The following is a 20,554-nucleotide window of genomic DNA, read 5'->3' on the forward strand; positions in this document are numbered from 1 at the left end:
AAGAGGTGATGGTGTTCAGGCTAGGATTTTAATAACCGCAGTTATGGCAAGTGTTGAAGCTGAAGAACTATCACTGTTTGATAACTGCCTGAATATCAAGAGGTGGAGAAAACTTTGTACCTTTCTTCAATTCTGCACAAGGTGTCTTCCTTCTGAAGTGGTTTTGCTTGTAGTTTTTATAAGGACACGTCGGGGAGATGATTTCCCCAATTAATATCCAAATCTTGCAATATCCGTTGGAACATTTTAAAGTGTTAGTATAGACCTCTGAGTCCTTAATGAGTTTTTTCTTTGTTTCATAACAATAGTTTTTAAAACCAGAGATGAAAAGTAGGGAAATGGGAATCTGTCTCCTGCATTTGGAAGACTTAATATGAACATAGTATGATTACTAAATATGCCAACAGAAGCATTAGAGATTTTATATAATCCTGATCTATCGTGGATCCAGTTAGGCCAATATGAGTCAACTATCCATATAACAGGCAGTTGGGAAAAGGTTTAATTAGGAAGGCTTCAGAAATCTCATTGGAACTATTTCATTTTGCTAATTCTTTGTATGTCATACAAAGTCATGTAAATATTCCAGAATGTTATTGTACTGCATTTACCTCAACTCTAAAAATGTTCAACTCAAACTATCATTTCTGATTGATGAGGGTTTGGTACTATTGTCTGCTTTCACTTTTTTACTCAATACATTATTTTATTGCCGTATCAGAAAACTCAAGTTTAGTGTCTCCAGTCATCACAACTGATCAAGGATATTCATTGTAATGTTAGACTGACAAAAAGACTAGAATCAGATTTGTGTCACAACACCAGAGGGTTTTTTTTTTGCTTGGGAATGTGTTCTTGTTCTCTTTCCCTTGAAGTAGCACAATCTCTACCATTATATTGCTTTCTTTGGATCAAGAGAAAGAAAAGAGTGGAAATATCTTACATTTGATTTAGTTATCTTATACATTTTCCAGTAATATGTCCTAGTGTTAAAGATTACTCATTCAGAAGGAAGGGAAAATTGAGTATTAAGAATGCATCTAGAAAACATAATACAACTATTGTGGAAGACAGGAATTCCAGTTCATTAAGGTCTTTTGACATGATTGTGTTGTATTACGCAGTTTTTAATAATTGTCCGGTCAAATAGGAGAGGTTATAGATAGGATTTTCCAAATGTGAATGTATTGTAGATTCTATTACAAAAAGCATATTTGTTAAATGTTTGAAATACATTTAATATAGTGTATTTCGTTCATTTGCATTACTGAAGTCCCTGCAGTTACTGTGTGGCTTTTGTTCACTTAGAAGCCATTCTTTGGAAGGATTTGCTTTTTTTTTTCAACCTAAAAGGGCCATTTCAAAGATTACATAACATATTCGAATGCATTACAAAACTGAAGTCTTACTGAAGCAAACCAAGCATGCTTAGATAGGGACAGTAGCTTCAGTTCCATGATGTAAGAGAGATGGAATATAAATTGAGTAAATACAATACATGCGCATAATAATAATTTTTAGTATTAATTACCACTACCCTTTCTGTCAAGACACTTGAGGTAATTTGCAATTTAAATTTCTTAATACAAGAAATACCAAAAAAACCAGGGGAGGGGGAACAAAAATAAAAGCAGAAAGGCTCTGCACATTTGAAAATTATTTGGAAGAAGTGCTTTAGCACCTCTCAACTATTCACTTAAGCAGCCCAACTTTTTTCAGACTTCCATATGCACTTGAAAAATGATGCCATTGCTGGAAAACAAGTACAAATGATTTGTGACTGTAAAAAACACGTGTTGTTGTTTTTTTGCAATACTTTACTGCATGCTTATCTTCTTCCTGATAAGGTCTGTGGCGATTTCACTTCTGCTTAAATTTAGAAATGTAATACTAAGGAAAGCAAGTAACATTTCCCCATTTTTCATTCATCAATACTTGATGAAACATCCTAGGAGTGGAAAATATACATGGCTTTCTCAGAGCTAATTATTCCTAAGTAACCTTAATACCAGAGGAACTAGGGACCAAATTGCCAATATCCGCTGGATAATGGAAAAAGCCAGGGAGTTTCAGAAAAACATCTATTTCTGTTTTATTGACTATTCTAAAGCCTTTGACTGTGTGGACCATAACAAATTGTGGCAAGTTCTTAGCGGTATGGGGATACCAAGTCATCTTGTCTGCCTCCTGAAGAATCTGTATAACGACCAAGTAGCAACAATAAGAACAGACCACGGAACAACGGACTGGTTTAAGTTTGGGAAAGGAGTATGGCAGGGCTGTATACTCTCACCCGACCTATTCAACTTGTACGCAGAACACATCATGGGACAAGCTGGCCTTGAGGAATCCAAGGCTGGAGTTAAAATCGCTGGAAGAAACATTAACAATCTCAGATATTCAGATACCACCTTGATGGCTGAAAGCGAAGAGGAACCGAGCAGCCTTATGATGAAGGTGAAAGAAGAAAGTGCAAAGCTGGCTTGCAGCTAAACCTCAAAAAAACCAAGATTATGGCAACTGGCTTGATTGATAACTGGCAAATAGAGGGAGAAAATGTAGAGGCAGTGAAAGACTTGGTATTTCTAGGTGCGAAGATTACTGCAGATGCTGACTGCAGTCAGGAAATCAGAAGACGCTTCATCCTTGGGAGAAGAGCAATGACAAATCTCGATAAAATAGTTAAGAGCAGAGACATCACACTGACAACAAAGGCCCGCATAGTTAAAGCAATGGTGTTCCCTGTAGTAACATATGGCTGCGAGAGCTGGACCATAAGGAAGGCTGAGAGAAGGAAGATAGATGCTTTGGAACTGTGGTGTTGGAGGAAAATTCTGAGGGTGCCTTGGACTGCAAGATCAAACCAGTCCATCCTCCAGGAAATAAAGCCAGACTGCTCACTTGAGGGAACGATATTAAAGGCAAAACTGAAATATTGTGGCCACATAATGAGAAGACAGGACACCCTGGAGAAGATGCTGATGCTAGGGAGAGTGGAGGGCAAAAGGAAGAGGGGCCGACCAAGGGCAAGATGGATAGATGATATTCTAGAGGTGACGGACCCGTCCCTGGGAAGCTGGGGGTGTTGACGACCGACAGGAAGCTCTGGCGTGGGCTGGTCCACGAAGTCACGAAGAGTTGGAAGCGACTAAACGAATAAACCACCACCACCACCACAATACAGTTTACAAGATTAACCTTCACACATTCCTCTGTTCTGGGTGCCTAATGCCTGACAACAGTTGCTTCCTTATGCACGCACTGCTTTACAGAAGCAAGCGAAGGCTACAGCAGCCTCTTCATTCTGATGGTATCCTCTTGCTGAACTAATAATCAGGAGAACATAAAAGGATAAAGCCCTTTTAAAAAAGGTATTCCAGAAATACTAAAATATTAACTTTTCTCATGCTGTTGCCAGTGACTTAGGTGGCCTTATGAGATTTTAAAAATGATTTCTGAAAGAAGAACATTAGAGGTTAATAAATAGAAAAGCCAAAGAAGCAGAATGCCACAAGATAACAGCTGTCCACTGGGAGATAAATGCCTGGATAATTTTATTTCCAACAAGTCTACAGGTTGGTGAAATGAATAGATCTATTTTCAGTTCTAAAAACAAATAACCTAGGAACGATCCAGCCCAACGATTAGATTCATACGTAACAATTGATACCATGTGATTCAAGATATGAAGCAACTCTACATCATGGATGCCTTATTTTAACTATATGAACCATTCCTCTGAATGCCTTGATTTAGATAGAATCCTTAATGTTTCCCCTGCTTTAAATTAAAAAAAAAAATGTATTTGAGAATTCTGAAATTCACATTTTGTACCAAAAATTGTCCCACTTTGCAGCCATGCAGAAATTACACTGCAATATACATAACAAAATGGTGTTTCAAGACTTAAAACTGCCCTTAAATGTTTAGGAGTGCTTTGTCTTCAGGGAGATAAACTTACACAGAATGCTGTTTGAAGGACATTCCCCTTGATCTTCAAAAGTAGCTTTAGGGAATGAGTGCAAGGGGTAGAACAATAGGACTGTGCAGTCAAGATGGAGCAAGTAACACCAAGTGTGAACGTTTAGATTACAATCTAATACACTGTACCATGTGAGCAAAGAGTTGGGAGGAAGATATAAATTACTGTAGAGCACTATCACCTTCAATGATAGTAGGACAATTAAATACATCTTGACTTGCTGCCCCAAAGTCACTTTTAAATTGCCTTAATTTCTTCTTAGAGTTATTTGCTGCTTTTCCCTTTGTTTTCCCTTCATATCTTGCTTGTTTTCTGCCCAGATTCTTTTTCTTTCTTTCCAAGCCACCATTATCAGGTTCAGCCTTTTATCCTACAGAATAATCTTTCCACACCAGGATCACATTGAAGAAATTGCAAACAAAGTAAGATTGTTCAGGAATAATGTTGGAAAGCGTAAAAATAATTATTAAAATAATTAAACAATTAAATTAAACTAAAAAGACTTTTATAAATAATCATGTAATACAGTCACAAAAACTACTTAACTTCTGAAGTACTAATTTTATTAACGTTGAACTGTTAGGGCTCAGCCCTGAGAGGGATAGTAGACTGATGTGGCTGACCGCAATATTTAAAACTTTTTAAAAATGTAGACTGGGAACCAGAGGTGCTATTATGTATCCAAGGCATTTTTTTTTAACAAGTTAGCAATTAAAGTATTCAGCAGAACTGTCTCTTTAAAAAGTGAGCAAGATTCAAGCATTAACTGAATATCAACAACACCTAAAGCATTTATTCTTATATTTTTATACATATGATACATTTTAATTTTTACAAGTTGTTCACAGATATGAAAGTCATAGTCAATTCATTACAGGTATGAATTCCCTGATACTGAAAGCTTGTTATATAAACATTTCTACAATTAACATAAATACATGCTGAAAGAAAAAAAAGAAGAAAATGGGAAGTTGAAAAATGAGCAACCTTGCTGAAAACCAGGATAAATTAAACTTTATGTCTCATGGTCTTAAGACCATCAGCTATTTGACCTTCATCTCATCTATAGTACCTGAGGGGGGGCATTTCTCCCAATATTTACTTTATACAATTTTCTTTCTTTTTTTAAGAGCAGCAGAGATTATTTTATTGTTGTTTCTGATTTTGCTATGCAGTCACAAGGGGGGAAAAAAACTCCACAGAATCGAATGCATTGTTACTGTGTATATCTTAAAGCGAATTTTATATTAAATAAATTGTGTTAGAGCAGAATTAGCAAGTTAAATGCATCATTCGCAGCAAATAGTTTTGTCTACAACGTAAACAAAGAAGGAAAATGAAAACTACTGCCAGGTACACAACACAGAGGAAAAAGAGGCTTGGTTACTACTAATGCATCTAGGAAGACTGTAATCAGACTGCCCAAAATTACCCTAATAAAAGGCAGCCAAATTGATCTAGTTTTGTATGTGTCTTATATATTAATAGCAACTATTCTGAGAAAACAGCATGAAGTGATGCATTACATTGGTTAATTTTTTTTTCACAATAACATGAAAATGCATGTTCAAAGGATGGTTTCTTTCCAGTGTACTGGTGATGAAATTCCCCTCCCCCAAATAATAATAATAATAATACTTTATCAGTATTAGACAGGATTACAGATTATTATGATTATGTAATAAAGCAATTTTTTAAAAATGGTATTTTAAAGGACAGATGACAACTCTCCAGAAAGTATAGTATTTAGAAAATTCACTGCCTTCAAGCATCCATGTGCAAAATCTGTGCAGTTTTCAATATACTTATAAAGTATACTATAGACAAACTTCTTTACAGAATGCCAGCCAAGTGCAAATTCATGTGTTCGTTGGTGCCTGCGAAGGAAATTAGCAACCATCAAGCTTTGCAACTGCACCCCCATGGATACTGGGTTCCTCTGTTTCATCCTAAGAACTGCAAAAAGGCAAATGCATCCAGAACCTTGAAAGTTGGAGTAAATATCTAAAAAATCCTTATTCTCGGCTTCTTCAATTTGAGATCAAATCAAGATTCACATGACTCCTCCAAGGGGTGAAGTTGCTATCTTACATTCTAAGAAAAAATGTAATACCAAAGTCTACCAATCATATCATGGAAAAGTCTTTGCCTACTATGTCAGTATCACAATCCACACAAATACTCATAAAGTGTGCAAGACTTCAAGAAGATAATTAAATCGGTTTTCCTTATGAATTGTTCTGTTTTAGTTAAGAAATACAAACACCAAAGAGCCATGCAAGACTGCAGATTACAAAGTTATTTTCAATATGAGTGTTATTTTGCACTCTTGTAGATAAATCCATTACTACATTTTTTGCACCTTTATTTCATCCTATTCCAAGTATAGAACAGTATAAGTACTAAAATGCAAAATGGCTCAGATTTACTACAAAAATTAGACCACACTGCTTCAACATTGTGCTTGATCAAGATGCTATTTCAGCCAAATTCTTCCTCCCCCCTCAGTTATCAGAAAAAGAGTTTCAGTAGATGCCAAGGATGATAATTTTGTACAAATTCACTCAACCAAGTTGGAGAAGTCAACAGGAGGTCTGTGAAGGAAGCTCAGTGCAAATAATACTATTAATCAAATATGCTACACCGTAAAGTTATATGGTTATGGTAACCAATAAATGTATAAAACAAACATGGAAAAAATTAAGGAGGAATTAGATTCTTCTCTTTATTATTTTCCATCCTTTGTTTCCTAATTCTTTTTTGCTTGACGTATTATGATGGATTACAAAAGAATTATTCAGTTCTAGAATTCAGAAAATAAGTTATAAATGCTGCCAGTCAATGCCTACTAAAGTTTGATTTGCTTCTTGTGCATGTCCTATTTCCTCTGTGATACTGTGTTGTTGCCAGAGTTTTTGAATCTTTTTAAATCTCTCTCTGCACAGATGTAAAGGATTCCCACGCCTAGGGGAGGGGAGGAGAGAAAGAAATAACATACAAATCAAGAATATGAAATAATAATATGAAATTCCGTATGTATTCATTTTCTCCAAACAGCACATACACACACACACACAGAGATAATCTAGCCCAGTGGCCAGAAATGCTCATAATGGCCTAGTTACATATCAATTTTAGTTACTACACTGTGATCTTACCAATGAACTATTCTCTCTACCTCCACACGATCATTTTATTTATTATGCTATGGCAAAGTATTACCTGAACAGTTTATTTGAAACCCTTTAAACACTTGAGATGCGCCATAAAAAAGACTGATTTGATATAGCAGTCCAAAGTTGCTACTTCTTTTTTATTTATAGTTCATTATACATAACTGGTAGTCTGGGATGACCCAGTCTTCTTCTCTAAATATCTTACCTGAGATTACTACTATGAGTGAAAAGAGTCAGATAAACTAAATAAAGTTACTATGAAGCTTCCCCCTACTGCAATAGCTTCAATTTATATATTAAGCAGTGCCCCTTGGGCTTTAATCTGCAAGTCTATTTTACAAGGCCAGAACAGGATTCATTCTGTCATAATCACCTAACAGATGTTCAATTCAGCTTCTTTAAAATTATTATTATTACTATTATAATTACTATTAGATTTATCCTGCCTTTTTTAATATTATGTTTCATTCAAGTCTGCAGTGTATATTCTGGATATACAGAAACCATGAGCACAGTGGCTATTTTGATTAGTGCGACAAAAACAGAACATTTATGTATCTCACTTCTTCATTTTTGGAAAAAATCTCAATGCAGGAAGAATGAAATTCATCATATGCAATCAGCATCACTCAGTCCTCATATCAAAAAGCAAATGTTGAAAAACTACCTGAGTCCCTGATCTGTCTCTCCATAGTCATCTAAATAGGGAGGAGCATAGAAGCAACCCTTTGTTTTTCCAGCTAGGAATAGCACTTGACATTCCCGTACTCTGAAAAAAAAGACAGAACAAAGATGGCATCCAATCTCCTAATATTGTCCAATAAATTATTCCATCAATTTCTAGAGACTAGAATTTATCATTTCAGAGTAAACTGGACATATGAGACCTTTTGCAGGACCATCTCTCCCTGATAATTTCTACCCATCCTATCAGATCTATCAGAATGGGTATGCTATATGTCTTGTCAATTAAAGAGGGCCATTTCGCGAGACCGAGGAAATAAGCCTTTTCTGTCATAGTGCTTTTCTTACAGAACATCATTCCCCTGGAGATCAGAGTGGTCCTGATTGTGCTGGCCTTCTGCAAGGCCCTAAAGATATGGTTATATTACTGGGCATGGGGGCCAGATTTCAGTTAGAGCCTATAAGATAGTTATGTTATTTGCTATTGCTTTTGTTTTTAGCTGTTTTTAGGTGCCCAGAGTCATCATAATGAGATGGATAGCCATATAAATTGCATAGATAAATAAACAGATTTTGCTGCTGAACCTTCTGTCAATGAATGACTGCACTAGACGAAAGCACCATAAAAAAGAGTTGCATTATTTACTTTGTTCTTACAGTGTGGCAATTTAGCAAAATTGACCAAATACAATCATATTTTTACCTGAGGAAGATTCCAACTCCAGAGCCACACATATATGTATGTGCAGTACACGCCCCTACATCTTCTCCCTCTAGTTCTGTTTGACAGCAGTAACTCTGAGAACACAACATAGCTCCACAGACAAGGCATAATGTTGGTGCTCTACTTTTATCACCACCTGACTTTGGACACCTTTGAAAGAAACAAAATATTTGGTTAATATAACAAAACATTAGCTACTGTACTAAATATACATTCTTCAGTTAAAAGACTATGGCTTAGGTTCAAAGTATTGCAAGTGAAAGCCCACTGCAGCAACAGAAATTTCCCACATTTCCCCCTTCATTGGAGCTTCAATGTGGTATCCTTACCCACAAACGTTGTTTCTGGCTGAGTGATATGGAGCGACACAGAATGTGGAAAAGAGAACAGAACAGAAGAATGGAGAAAAGTAGTAGAAACACCTTATGTTTTCTGCTTGAGGAGGATACATCTGGATCAAAACCACTTTTTTTAACTCATTAAACAAAAGGTTAAGTACATAGAAGTAGGCTTGAAGTTTCCAAGGGTAAATGTAGGAAATGCTGTATCCTGCCACACTGTTTCAGGCCATTCTTCAGTCTATACCAGGCTTATCTACCATTGCTTTCCTTGCTTAGTACTTCCAATTATATAGGATTACAGCCATGCTTTCTTTTGGGGGGAGAGAGTGATTGGGCACCAGGTGAGGGAAGGTTCATCTATGGACAGTCAGCAGCTGTCCATTTAGAGTAGCTGGCAATTCTCTATTCCAAGTCCAACTGTCCTTGACCACTTCAAAGGATTGCAACGTCTGTAACTTATCAAGATTTTATTCCGGTAAAGTATCGTAATAAAGACTTACGAAAAATTAGATGCTTGATTGATTAGGCAGCTGTAATCTTCTGGAAGTTCTATTAATTTATTAGAATCTCGTGGATAGCTGAAATCATATAAATGCAAAGTATGTCATAAAAAATGCAAAACTGCATATGAAGCTGCCCTTGGTATATAAATAGTTTGATCTATTATAGAAAATTGAATTAACTATTATATGTATGGTAGCTACCTTTACCTGAGAAAAATCTTTAAAACAGCATGACAGTATTACCTATAAGTTAGTAAGATAATGTAGTAATTTTTAAAAAGAACATTTCTATTATGTAGAACAGATACATCCACCCATACCCCGTCTGGGCCAGAGTCCATATTGCAAATCTTGGGACGCTGCTTCCAAACATAAACATCTACAGTCTTGTTTAACGACCATTTGTTTAGCGAACATCCAGAGTTACAACGGCGCTGGAAAAAATATTTATGACCGTTCCTTGAACTTATGACTGTTGCAGTGTCCCCACAGTGACGTGATTGCAATTCGGGCACTTGGCAACCATCACATATTTACGATAGTTGCAGCATCCCACAGTCACGTGATTGCCATTTTCAACCTTCCCAGCCAGCTTCCGATGAGCAAAATCAGTAGGGAACCATGTGATTTGCTTAATGACCATGTGATTCACTAAACAACTGCGGTGATTCACTTAATGATTGCTGCAAAAATGGTTGTAAAATTGGGTCCAGATTTGCTTAACAACCACATTGCTTATGAGCTAAATTCCAGTCCCAATTGTGGTACTTAAGCAAGGACTACCTGTAGTTTGGCCTTAAGTATGATAACCACAGTAGGATAATATGATGATAGAGTAACAGAAGTAAAGTTGCAAAGAGAAGAGACTTCAATATTTAAGTTTCTAGAATTTTTGCAATAAACAATGGATTTTTAAAAAATGTTTGTTTAAACTCTAATGTAATCCATTCAAAAAGTCTTACAAATAGATGCTACTGAATTAGTAGCGCTCATTTATTTATTTATTTATAGGATACAAACATAAATCTTATGTTAATTCTTACACACACACACAAACATATAATTAGAACAAGTGATTAAGTATCTTTCTCCCAACATTTGCAGATACATAAATGCAGCACCCGTTTGAATCCTTTTTAACAAATATGTTGCTTATTTTCTTTTGTTTAGTTGCTTTTTAAAAAAATTATATATGTCCATCCCACTTTCACACTGAGACTCAGTAGCATCCCAGCCAAGCCATTAGCTAGACTTACACTGCTTAGCTTTAATAACTACAATCTGTGTATTCCTGCTTTTCAGCTGTCACAGAAACTTGAGTAGCTAAGAAACCCTCACCTTATGACTTGTCTCTGACCTTGAAGGCAACGTTTTACTTCACTGTTATTACACCAGCTTTAAAAGAAGGTGAAAAAAAAACATTACTTTTCATTTCTTTTCAAATAATTGAAGAATTATATACTTTGCTTGCCTTAACCTACAACACATATATACAGGTAGGCAATTCTGAATCTAACCCAGTATAATGCAAATATTCTTTTAAAAAAGGCAGTTCATTTTACTGCAGTGAAAATAACATTGGAGAGTTATTTATTTATTTATTTATTTATTCATTCATTCATTCAATTTGTATAGCCATATACCTATATTCTTCCTCATCATCCAGATCTTCTCCACATCATCAGATGGTAAATACTGATGGTGTGTAAGCTTGTAACAACTGGTCAAGTATCTGTAAGGATATACTACACACTTACAAGCTACCAAAACAGTTCATAAGTATTCTTTAACATAAATTTTTCCCCCAGGTATTTGCACTGCTATTGTTTGGTTTTCTCTCTTTCTCTTATATGTCTACCTCACAAACACCATGCAAGATTTGCATATTTAAATAGATATTTGTATATTTAAATGGATAAAAGATTGTTCCTACCTTTCTATCAATGTATTTGTAATTTTGCTATACTCTTGAAAAAGGCAAATTAGGTTGTTTGGCAAGGAGAGATAGCTACATAGGTGTTCAAACTGGTTTGCCCCATTGACTGCAAGTAAAAAAAAAGTATCATTATAATTAGCTACAATTAATATTGACATATTTGCAAAGATACTATTATTACATGCTAAATAATACACAGTAATTATTATATGCATAAATCACAAGAACTAATAGCGGAAACACATAGCCTACTTTAGTTTCCCTACTTCCCCACAAAACTAATGCAGAAAATGTTATTCCCACTCTCACACACACCATTTGTATTAGAACTTTCAAGTGATTTACACTAATGTTTCTATGTTTTTTACCTTAACTAGACCCCTGAAAATCAGTTTCAGAAGGCTGGACATTGAGGCAGGGCAATTGGAAAATTAAATGTCTTCTCCTGACTAGTTTGAAGCTATTCTATTCAGAAAACATTATTAGGATTCAAGCCAATATAGCCAACTAAAAAAATACCTTTCAATTCTGGTGGTATGGGAACTCCATTTAAATAGTGGAAGAACATAGCAGAGCACCTCAAAAAAGGCATGATCCCGGTTTTTATACTTTTCCATAGATGCCATCCAGAAGAAATTTCTTTCAAGGCACTAAAAATAAAATTATTTTACTTTTCACCAAAGAAAATTTCAGGTTTAAAAATTATAGAAAATGCTACATGCATTTAATCTAGATTTGACTCAAGCAGTCAGGGGGGAAATAAAATATTTTTATCTTGTTGAGCCTGTTTTAAAAACAAGTGTGATTGTCTTAGAACTACAAAGTCAAATCCCTACACAGGCAAGAAATGTATACATACATGCAATCATTTACATGCAACAGAACTGTAGAATGCTGAAAGTGGATTATCCTTATCATATGCAATCATGATGAAAGAAAAATGTATCGATGTAAATGCTCCTTCGATGCAGAACTGCAAGTGTAAGTTTCTGCCTAAGCTTTTTAATTAAGGCAGCCAGACTAGCAAAGTGATACTTCATGATTTCTAAGTGCCATTTGAATGATTTCTTTGTATCAAGGTACAGTATTAAACTCCTTAAGGATAGATACCATGATAAAGCATCACAGTAACTGAGCATGAGGAATCTTAATGCTTATCCCCAAATGCATGTTAACTAAGGGCACTCAATTCCCATATTTTTGAGAAAACACTGTGTATCACATCCCTCCAACGATAAGGAGACAATAATTTGTTACCTTCTAAAGTTAATCCTCTAAAGAACTATTCTGTACATTTCATCCCAGAAATACCATCACCTCACTTGAATGCCTGAATAAATCTAAATAATTTTTATCTTCTGCATCTTTTGAATCAAGGAAAATTTTATATTTGACTGAAAGGCTTAAAATCACCTCATGTAACATCCAAGTTTTGAGGAATCAAAAAAATGAAGGAGCCTTTCTATCATGTTCTGAAGAAGATAGTGATAGATAGATAGATAGATAGATATTTAAAAAATAGAAAATACATAGTATTTTTTTCTAACATCAAACAGAATGTTTGGGAAGTGATCTTTAACGTGAAGGACTTGATGGGGCAAAACAGACTACTTGCAGGTAGACTACTGCAATTTGCTTTATGTGTGAATGTCCTTGAAAATGACTTGGAAGCTATAGCTGGCAGAATGTAGCTGTCACTTGCTGACCAGCCTTAGTAGTTTTAGCAAAATAACACCTGCTCTGTGGGAGTTGCATTTGTTGCCAATAGGCTTCTGGGCCCAATTTAAGGTGCTAGTGATCACCTATAAAACTCTTTATAAGCTTGGGCCCTTGTTACTTTGAGGACCATCTTCTCCATGATAAACCTGCCTTCCTATACAATGCAACAGTGAGAGGATACTCTGGATATCCACCCTGAAAAAAATGAGAGGGCTGGGACCCTGAGACTGAGTTCCTCAGTAGTGGCGCTCTCCTTTTGAAACAGCTTCTTGGACATTCAAACCTCCTGTCTCAGTTGTGATACAGGGGATAGTCCAGTCATCACATATGAAATGAATTAGCAATTTCCTTTGAAATGTGTCAAATTAAGGATGCGTTAACAAATTAAGGATGCATTAACAAAATCATCCTTCAATTTCAACCTATGTAACATTAAACTGGTAAATCTAATATGATTCATTTGAAATATCTAAGGTAAAATATATCTCAACATGTCCTGGTGACTACATGGACATGTACACATTATTTTCTTGGCAACCATATTGGTGTCTTATTCCAGGACTGTTTAATCTAGTATAGTATAGCCTTGGATTTGCTGGTATTCTTCTACAGAAGTACTAACCAGGTTCAAACCTACTTAGTTTCTTGAGATCAGCCAAATTTGGCTAGGTACTGCCACCTGCTGAACATTTATTCAACCATTCAGATGACTGAATAGAGATGGAAGTAAAGAAATAATCTGGAATAAATTTACAGTATATAGGTAAATTTACTTTCAGAAGTACAATGGATAAGGTATCCTGTAATTTGGGGATGAGTACCTAGAATGTGAGCTAGTTATTCTATTCTAATTACAAATAACAGTACGGACACAAGCAGCATTGGCTTGTCCCTCTGCTTTATTTGGTTTAGAATCATGCCCAAAATTATTCTAAAGGGGGCAAAATAAGAAGAAACACTTCTCTTTGCCTTCTTCAGTCCTTTTCATACAAAACTTGTATAACAATGATTGGCAATGGGATAGATCGAGAATCTAAACAAGCAGATAACAATATTCAAGGCTTACTAGCCATGTTCTCATTTCACCAGTTCTGAAATAAAAGTACTAACACCTCACCTCCCTTTGTAATTCCACAGCAGAGCAAAGTTATTATTACACTGAAAACAATACATAGCTGATTCACTACACTATACAAAAATTACCACTTTCCTTTGGATAAAAGAATTTACCTACCACATAAATAGCTTGGTAATACTTAATATAGATTTTTGAAGGCATTTGGAAACACTGATTGCTCCAGAATATATCAGCCACTTGGTCAGCTAAATTTGGTTGTATAAGGACCAAATCCAGATCCAGTGTTATGCAACACTGCTTTCCAGTAATTCTCAAATAAGTTCAAAGAGCTTTCTTTGATCTTTAAAGGCCAAACAATCCAGAATACCTGAAACACTGCTACACAATGTAAGAATCTGCTTTCATCCTCTGAAATAATCTGAGTCAACTGCTGCATCTATTCAGCTTAAAAAGGACAAGGGAAAGATCTAGGGTTCAAACTATCTATTTTACCTTCCCACATACTGGCCAATATGCTTATGTAAAGCAAGAACAGCAGCTTCTTCAACAGTAGAGTTCTCTTGGTCCATGCCATTTTCTTCTGAAAAAGCAAACACAAAATCTAAACTAGCAATGTGCAAATTGCTCTATTTTGATTTTGAAACAACTATTCTAACTAAGCTCAAAACAGACTGATTTTGAATTTGAAACAGCTGTTTTAAGCCCAAAGTTCTTCAGGAATGATCAGAAAAACGATGGAAAACTTCTAGTACAGTTGAAACAGTCAAAATTAAATAGTTTACCTACCCCTATTATAAATCAATTTTATCAGTACGATTTTAAGAATCAATGAAACTTGATAGAATATATTTATATCCGTCCCATTTCCTATAGCATGAGTTAATACACAATGAATACAGCTTCTGTCAACTCCTATTCCCATTCAGTTGCTTTCCTGATGTAGTTTACCTTGCCCATTAAACTGACAGTTGTTGTTTATTTGTTTAGTCGCTTCCGACTCTTCGTGACTTCATGGACCAGCCCACACCAGAGCTTCCTGTCAGTCGTCAACACCCCCAGCTCCCCCAGGGACGAGTCCGTCACCTCTAGAATATCATCCATCCACCTTGCCCTTGGTCGGCCCCTCTTCCTTTTGCCCTCCACTCTCCCTAGCATCAGCACCTTCTCCAGGGTGTCCTGTCTTCTCATTATGTGGCCAAAGTATTTCAGTTTTGCCTTTAATATCATTTTCCCAATAATGCTTCACTGAAAAGCACCTCATTCAAATTTACTTTTCATTCAGGTAAATATATTGAAATACTTTGAAAACAGAATGCTAAATTACACAGTTTAATTTATACATTGTTTACAAGAATTTTAAATTTGGAATTTAATTAATTTGTATAACAACCATTTCTATTTGTAAATGAATAATTGTAGATATTTTACAACAATGAAATATGGGATGAAAATATACAAATAATAAAAAGAAAAGTAAGCCTCAAGAAGTAAGCCTCAACCCTCAATTTTCATATATATATCACTGCATTGCACTGTTATGATCAATATTATCTTTGTTCAAAAATTTCAGTTTTTCTATAGTAAAACCTAAACCAGTACATTTCCCATTAAACTCACTGTAATCCTAATTTTCCTGCACAAAATTCAGCATAACTTTGACAGTATGCATTACCTGTGGATGAGGTAAGTATTATTTGCACAATATGTGCCATAGTGACAAGGTGGAAGATATGAATATCTCCTGTACCAAGACTAACTCCTGAAAAGTCCTGACAGTGTATAGCAGGGAAAGAGAACACCAAGCATACCTATAGATAAAGGGGAAAATGGTAAGCAATGAAAGGGAAAATATGGACGTGCTTGAAGACAACCCCTCCCAGCATTAAGCAATTCATGGGAGCAGTTTTGAACTGCTACTACAAAAACAGGAAATTTGATACTCCAGAAGTTCTGGACTATATACAAATGCTGATCTATCTTCAAGATTTTTTGTGAGCTGTATGTTTATTAAAACAACTTGCTAAACCAATTTTTATTTATTTGTTTGTTTTTTAACAAAACATCTTGCTAAACATATTTTGTACATGCTTCCATAGCAGTGCTATTAGGATTTTTAATCACTTACCAATAAATGAAACATGTCGATATCAAGAATGCATGGAAGATTTCCACTTTTTTCATTAGGCACCAGTGCTAGATGTTTAAAATAAAAAATGGTTAATGACAAAAGCTAAATAACCAATCAGGTCATTTATCTAAGTTTTGGAATTACCTGAGCTCCAGAGTATATTTGATAGATTTTTAAAGGGGGTCACAATTGCCAAAATAACTGTTTTATAGTATAAAAGACCACAACTTAGTGACAGAGAATAATTATTTACATTATTTTCATCCTCAAATTCAGATTCCAGCACTTCCAACTTAAGAACTGTCAGCTAGCAAAACGAGGAAAAACTTAAGATACTTGAAAACTGTCACCGATATAGTATTGAGAAAATATGTGCACTCCTTAAAGGCCTGTAACTTCTCCAAGGCTTGTGAGTGATCATCTGCACAGAACTACACAGGTTCTCATTTGGAACCTTCTAAAGTTTATAACGTTGTTTGCCAGAAGATCTGTCTCCAACCATGTCTCTTGATCAGCATGAACTGAACCTCCAGTTCCTAAGACTGATGCAGTTAATCCAAAAGAAAAATAACCTCACACTGAGGCAAGTTGGATAAGGATAAGGAAGGTTGATAATGTAAATTCACAGATAACCACTTGAAAAACTTCATGTACTTCATTGTGTCCTTGGTGATTCACACATGGGTGAGTGGCAAGCTTTCTGACTGGTGAAGGGTCTCATCAGCATAAAATGATCCAAGAGGATGGCCCTTCCATAGGTGTCATCTCTCTGACAGCAGAGGTTCTGTCTACAGTGCTGAATGAAGATTGGAGGACTAAGCCGAGGAGGTCAACTGTTAACTTCAATAGGGGAATATTCCAGAAGAAGGCTGTTGAGGTGGCTATTGCTCTTGTGGAGAGCAGATTAAAAGGGCACAAAACAAACTGAAGGACTTTGGTGGGAGCTGCTCTTAATTGTGTAGTATTAAGAGGGAGTGGATACTTGACACAAAATTCTGCAAGCTCAGGAAGGTTCCAAACAGGGATCTGTACAGGCACCTAACCCATACATTTGAGTTATAGAAATTGTGATGAAGAATTACAGTTTATGGGGTTACTGAAAACTCTAAATGAGATTTCAACGAACACTTTCAAGAGAACTCAACAGAAGTTATGATAAGCAAAAAGAATTCAAGTACATAAAGTATCGCTATTCATTAAATAGGTTTTTATGTAGGTGAAGAAAGAAAAAACATGAGAATTGTCCCTGGTAAACAAAAACCTTATTTATCTTAGCACAATTAAGTACGTAACTGTACTTAATTGCCTTTATTGCCCCCCTCTTTGGTTACTGTGAACATATGAAGCTTTAATATCACATCCAACTATCAAATTATATGGACTGAACAAAAATTTCTCCTTTTTCCCCTGAATACTTCTTCCCCTGAATACCCACACTGATAAAATGCCCCTCTCTCCCAAGTACAGAGACAACAACACTGCAGCAATAACCTATAGCTGATCCTATAACCTATAGCTGATCCTAATTCTCTATGCCAAGAATGGGCAACCAAGCGGCTACAAGGGATACAACCAGAGTTATCATGATGTCATTACATAGGGCACACCAACATTTTAAGTTTTTTGTCATCCTTTGGAAAGCTTTGGGAAGGATAAAGGATAAAGTTTAAAACTCACATCTCTTCTAGGGCAAGCAAAGTTTCTCTCATTAGCAACAATCATAACTGTGTTTTAGTAAAACAGATTATTTAAAGTACATTTTGCCCTACACTGAAGACTTTGTCCAGAACATAACCCATAGCCAGAGTTCCATATGTATGCTATTTCCATGGTAATAAATGACACAACTCTTATGGAAGTGGAGTTTTATACACATAAATCTCGTGTCAACAACAATAATCTGTACAAAACCATCAGTGGAGGTCTCAAATATTACTTAAGAATACTCAGGCTGTTTCATGTATCAACAGTCTGCCTTTATAACTGAAATTAAGATAAGTCATCATAACTTTGAACTTACATGATAAAAGCATACAAAAGTGACCCTGTACTGCTGATAATGAAGAAACGGTCCAGTGCGCAGCTGCAAATCGTGTTAATGAAGTAAGACAGTCATCCTAAATAGAACATGATTACAATCATACAAAAATAGCCAAATAAATATACTACATTCCTTCATGTTGTTATAATGAAAATTAAAATTTGTGGATTATTATTATTATTATTGGCCATATTGAAATTCTGGAGTAATAAATATTAATTTATACTTGCAGGGGGCTTTTGTATGAGCACTTAGGAAACAATATCATAATGCTCATCACAACTGACTATTTATACAGTTTTCATTATAATTAGCTATTTTCTAACATTACAGTAGAATCATAATAAGTGTTATAACCTCACCACATACACCTATCCCTCAGTAATTTAGGTTATGGTAGTTGTTACTCCTTACCTGTCTGCAAGACAATTGACCAAATAATGGTTTTTCTTCATCAGCTAAAATTTGTTCTGTAGAATACAAAAATCATGATTATATGAGAAGAACAGAGAGTCTAAACTGATCACCCTCTCATTTTAATGAATAAATGTTACCTATTGCTTGGATTGTAAATGCACAACTGCCCCAGCACATTATAGGTACACGTGGATCTTCTTCATTGGGGTGAACTTTCAGACCAACTTTATATGTTGCAGTGCCAAATGTTTTCAGCATTTCTTTAATGCTTTCAGAATATGGATTCCTTAATTAATTGAAAACAGACACCATTACCTACAAGTGTTATGACATGACATTTAGAAGCTAAACACTGAACAGAAGCATGATATATGCCTGCCAAAAATGACAAGGAATAAAACTTTCTCTGGTCTGGGCTAACACATTCTTTTATTATTACTGAGAATACTGCAAGAACAAACAACTAATCAGTTCTGGGCCAGATAAGGCTGAAGGCTCCTTTGAGACTATGATCAGCAAGCAGAAATTGACATATGTTGATGTTGAGCATATGATGCAAATAGGTGACAGTTTAGAAAAAATGATTATACCAGTGTCATGGCAGCTCATTCTGCCCCAGACAAGCAAGGATGAGGGAAGTAAAAGAAAGGGAAAGCAAAGGATAAGGTGTATGGATGAAATCAAAGAGACAGAAGAGATGAAGACAGGCCAACATAGCAACTATTTGTCCATATAGTCACCAACAGCTGAACCTGATTCAGTGGCAACTGTCAGTGACTAAGTGGATAAATGTTTGCCACATTGCCTTGGCACTAGTCTCTTCCGTTACCTTAATCCCATCCATGCTAATGTTTCCATTTGCCACTCCCATTTATACATCATGGCTTTTGAAATTCTAAATAAATATTCCATTGATTTGGTGACATATCTACAGACATCAAGGCACTGACTTCGTATCATTATTTGAAGTAATCTTGGTTATGTTTTAAAACTCATTATGATCTAAAAATACTTCTGTAGCAGCTTATGAAGATACATTTATTCCAAAATGCTTTTTGGCTTACAAATCTGTTGTGATGGGGTTTATCAACACTCAGAGCAAAGTTGGGGAGTAAGTGGAAATATTAGGAATCTTTTCTGCTGGTAGAGTATCAGCCAGCAAAATGAACAATTGGATCCAACCCACAGTTAACCTAATCACAGATGGCAACTCTCTTTTTAACATACCTAAAAAAATTACAGAATTTTTAAAATTACCCCCAAATGTTGCTGTCCTGGGCATTCTATTGTTAGATTTTGAATATTCTTGACACAGTCACTGACTTAACACAGTTACAATAAAGCAAATACTGTATTTAAAGTATCAGAATTCTGAACTGCATAAACATAATAATTACTAGGTTGATTCTGACACAACTCTTTATCCCAGAATGAAAAGAAGGGAGCCAGATATCCTCAGTATACTGTTTGTCTCTATAAAATGAATACCATATAGATAAATATAAATACAAATATGTGGTATTACCTGGAAAGCTAATGTCATAAATTCTTCTATTTACATTGTAAAATTACTAATTGATAATTAATGCAACCATTACATACTTTGGTTGAAACTCTGGCCTAAATCCTTCAGGTAGACGCACTTCATCCATTTTTTCTGAGTTATTACAAGAAAGATTATCTAAAAATAAGACGAACAATGTATTATTTTAACAGTAAATTATCATTAATACTAATGATGTCTGCAATCTTTAAATAGTACGAGGTAGCACTTTAACTCAATACTGAAGGTCAGAACAACCTCTATATCAAATACTAAGGAAAA

The 20,554-nt window shown here is 35.4% G+C and overlaps 1 protein-coding gene across 2 annotated transcripts in view; it reads right to left on the bottom strand.

Annotated features, from left to right (window-relative positions):
• Positions 1-4,749: 4,749 nt before the first annotated feature.
• UBR2 (ubiquitin protein ligase E3 component n-recognin 2) overlaps positions 4,750-20,554 on the bottom strand; it is a 65,197-nt gene continuing 49,392 nt past the window's right edge. For both annotated transcript variants that reach the window (XM_063303004.1, XM_063303009.1), the window contains exons 34-47: positions 20,332-20,410; positions 18,867-19,015; positions 18,727-18,782; positions 18,292-18,388; positions 16,269-16,336; positions 15,816-15,951; positions 14,636-14,723; positions 11,866-11,996; positions 11,344-11,452; positions 10,749-10,805; positions 9,408-9,485; positions 8,546-8,716; positions 7,826-7,927; positions 4,750-6,946 (exon numbers count right to left, since the gene is read on the bottom strand). In XM_063303004.1, coding sequence (XP_063159074.1) covers positions 6,805-6,946; positions 7,826-7,927; positions 8,546-8,716; positions 9,408-9,485; positions 10,749-10,805; positions 11,344-11,452; positions 11,866-11,996; positions 14,636-14,723; positions 15,816-15,951; positions 16,269-16,336; positions 18,292-18,388; positions 18,727-18,782; positions 18,867-19,015; positions 20,332-20,410 — 1,463 coding nt within the window. In that variant the 3' untranslated portion in view covers positions 4,750-6,804. The remainder of the gene's footprint in view (positions 6,947-7,825; positions 7,928-8,545; positions 8,717-9,407; positions 9,486-10,748; positions 10,806-11,343; positions 11,453-11,865; positions 11,997-14,635; positions 14,724-15,815; positions 15,952-16,268; positions 16,337-18,291; positions 18,389-18,726; positions 18,783-18,866; positions 19,016-20,331; positions 20,411-20,554) is intronic.

Source organism: Candoia aspera, chromosome 1 (genome assembly GCF_035149785.1).
Source record: "Candoia aspera isolate rCanAsp1 chromosome 1, rCanAsp1.hap2, whole genome shotgun sequence".
In the NCBI taxonomy this organism is placed as follows: domain Eukaryota; kingdom Metazoa; phylum Chordata; class Lepidosauria; order Squamata; family Boidae; genus Candoia; species Candoia aspera.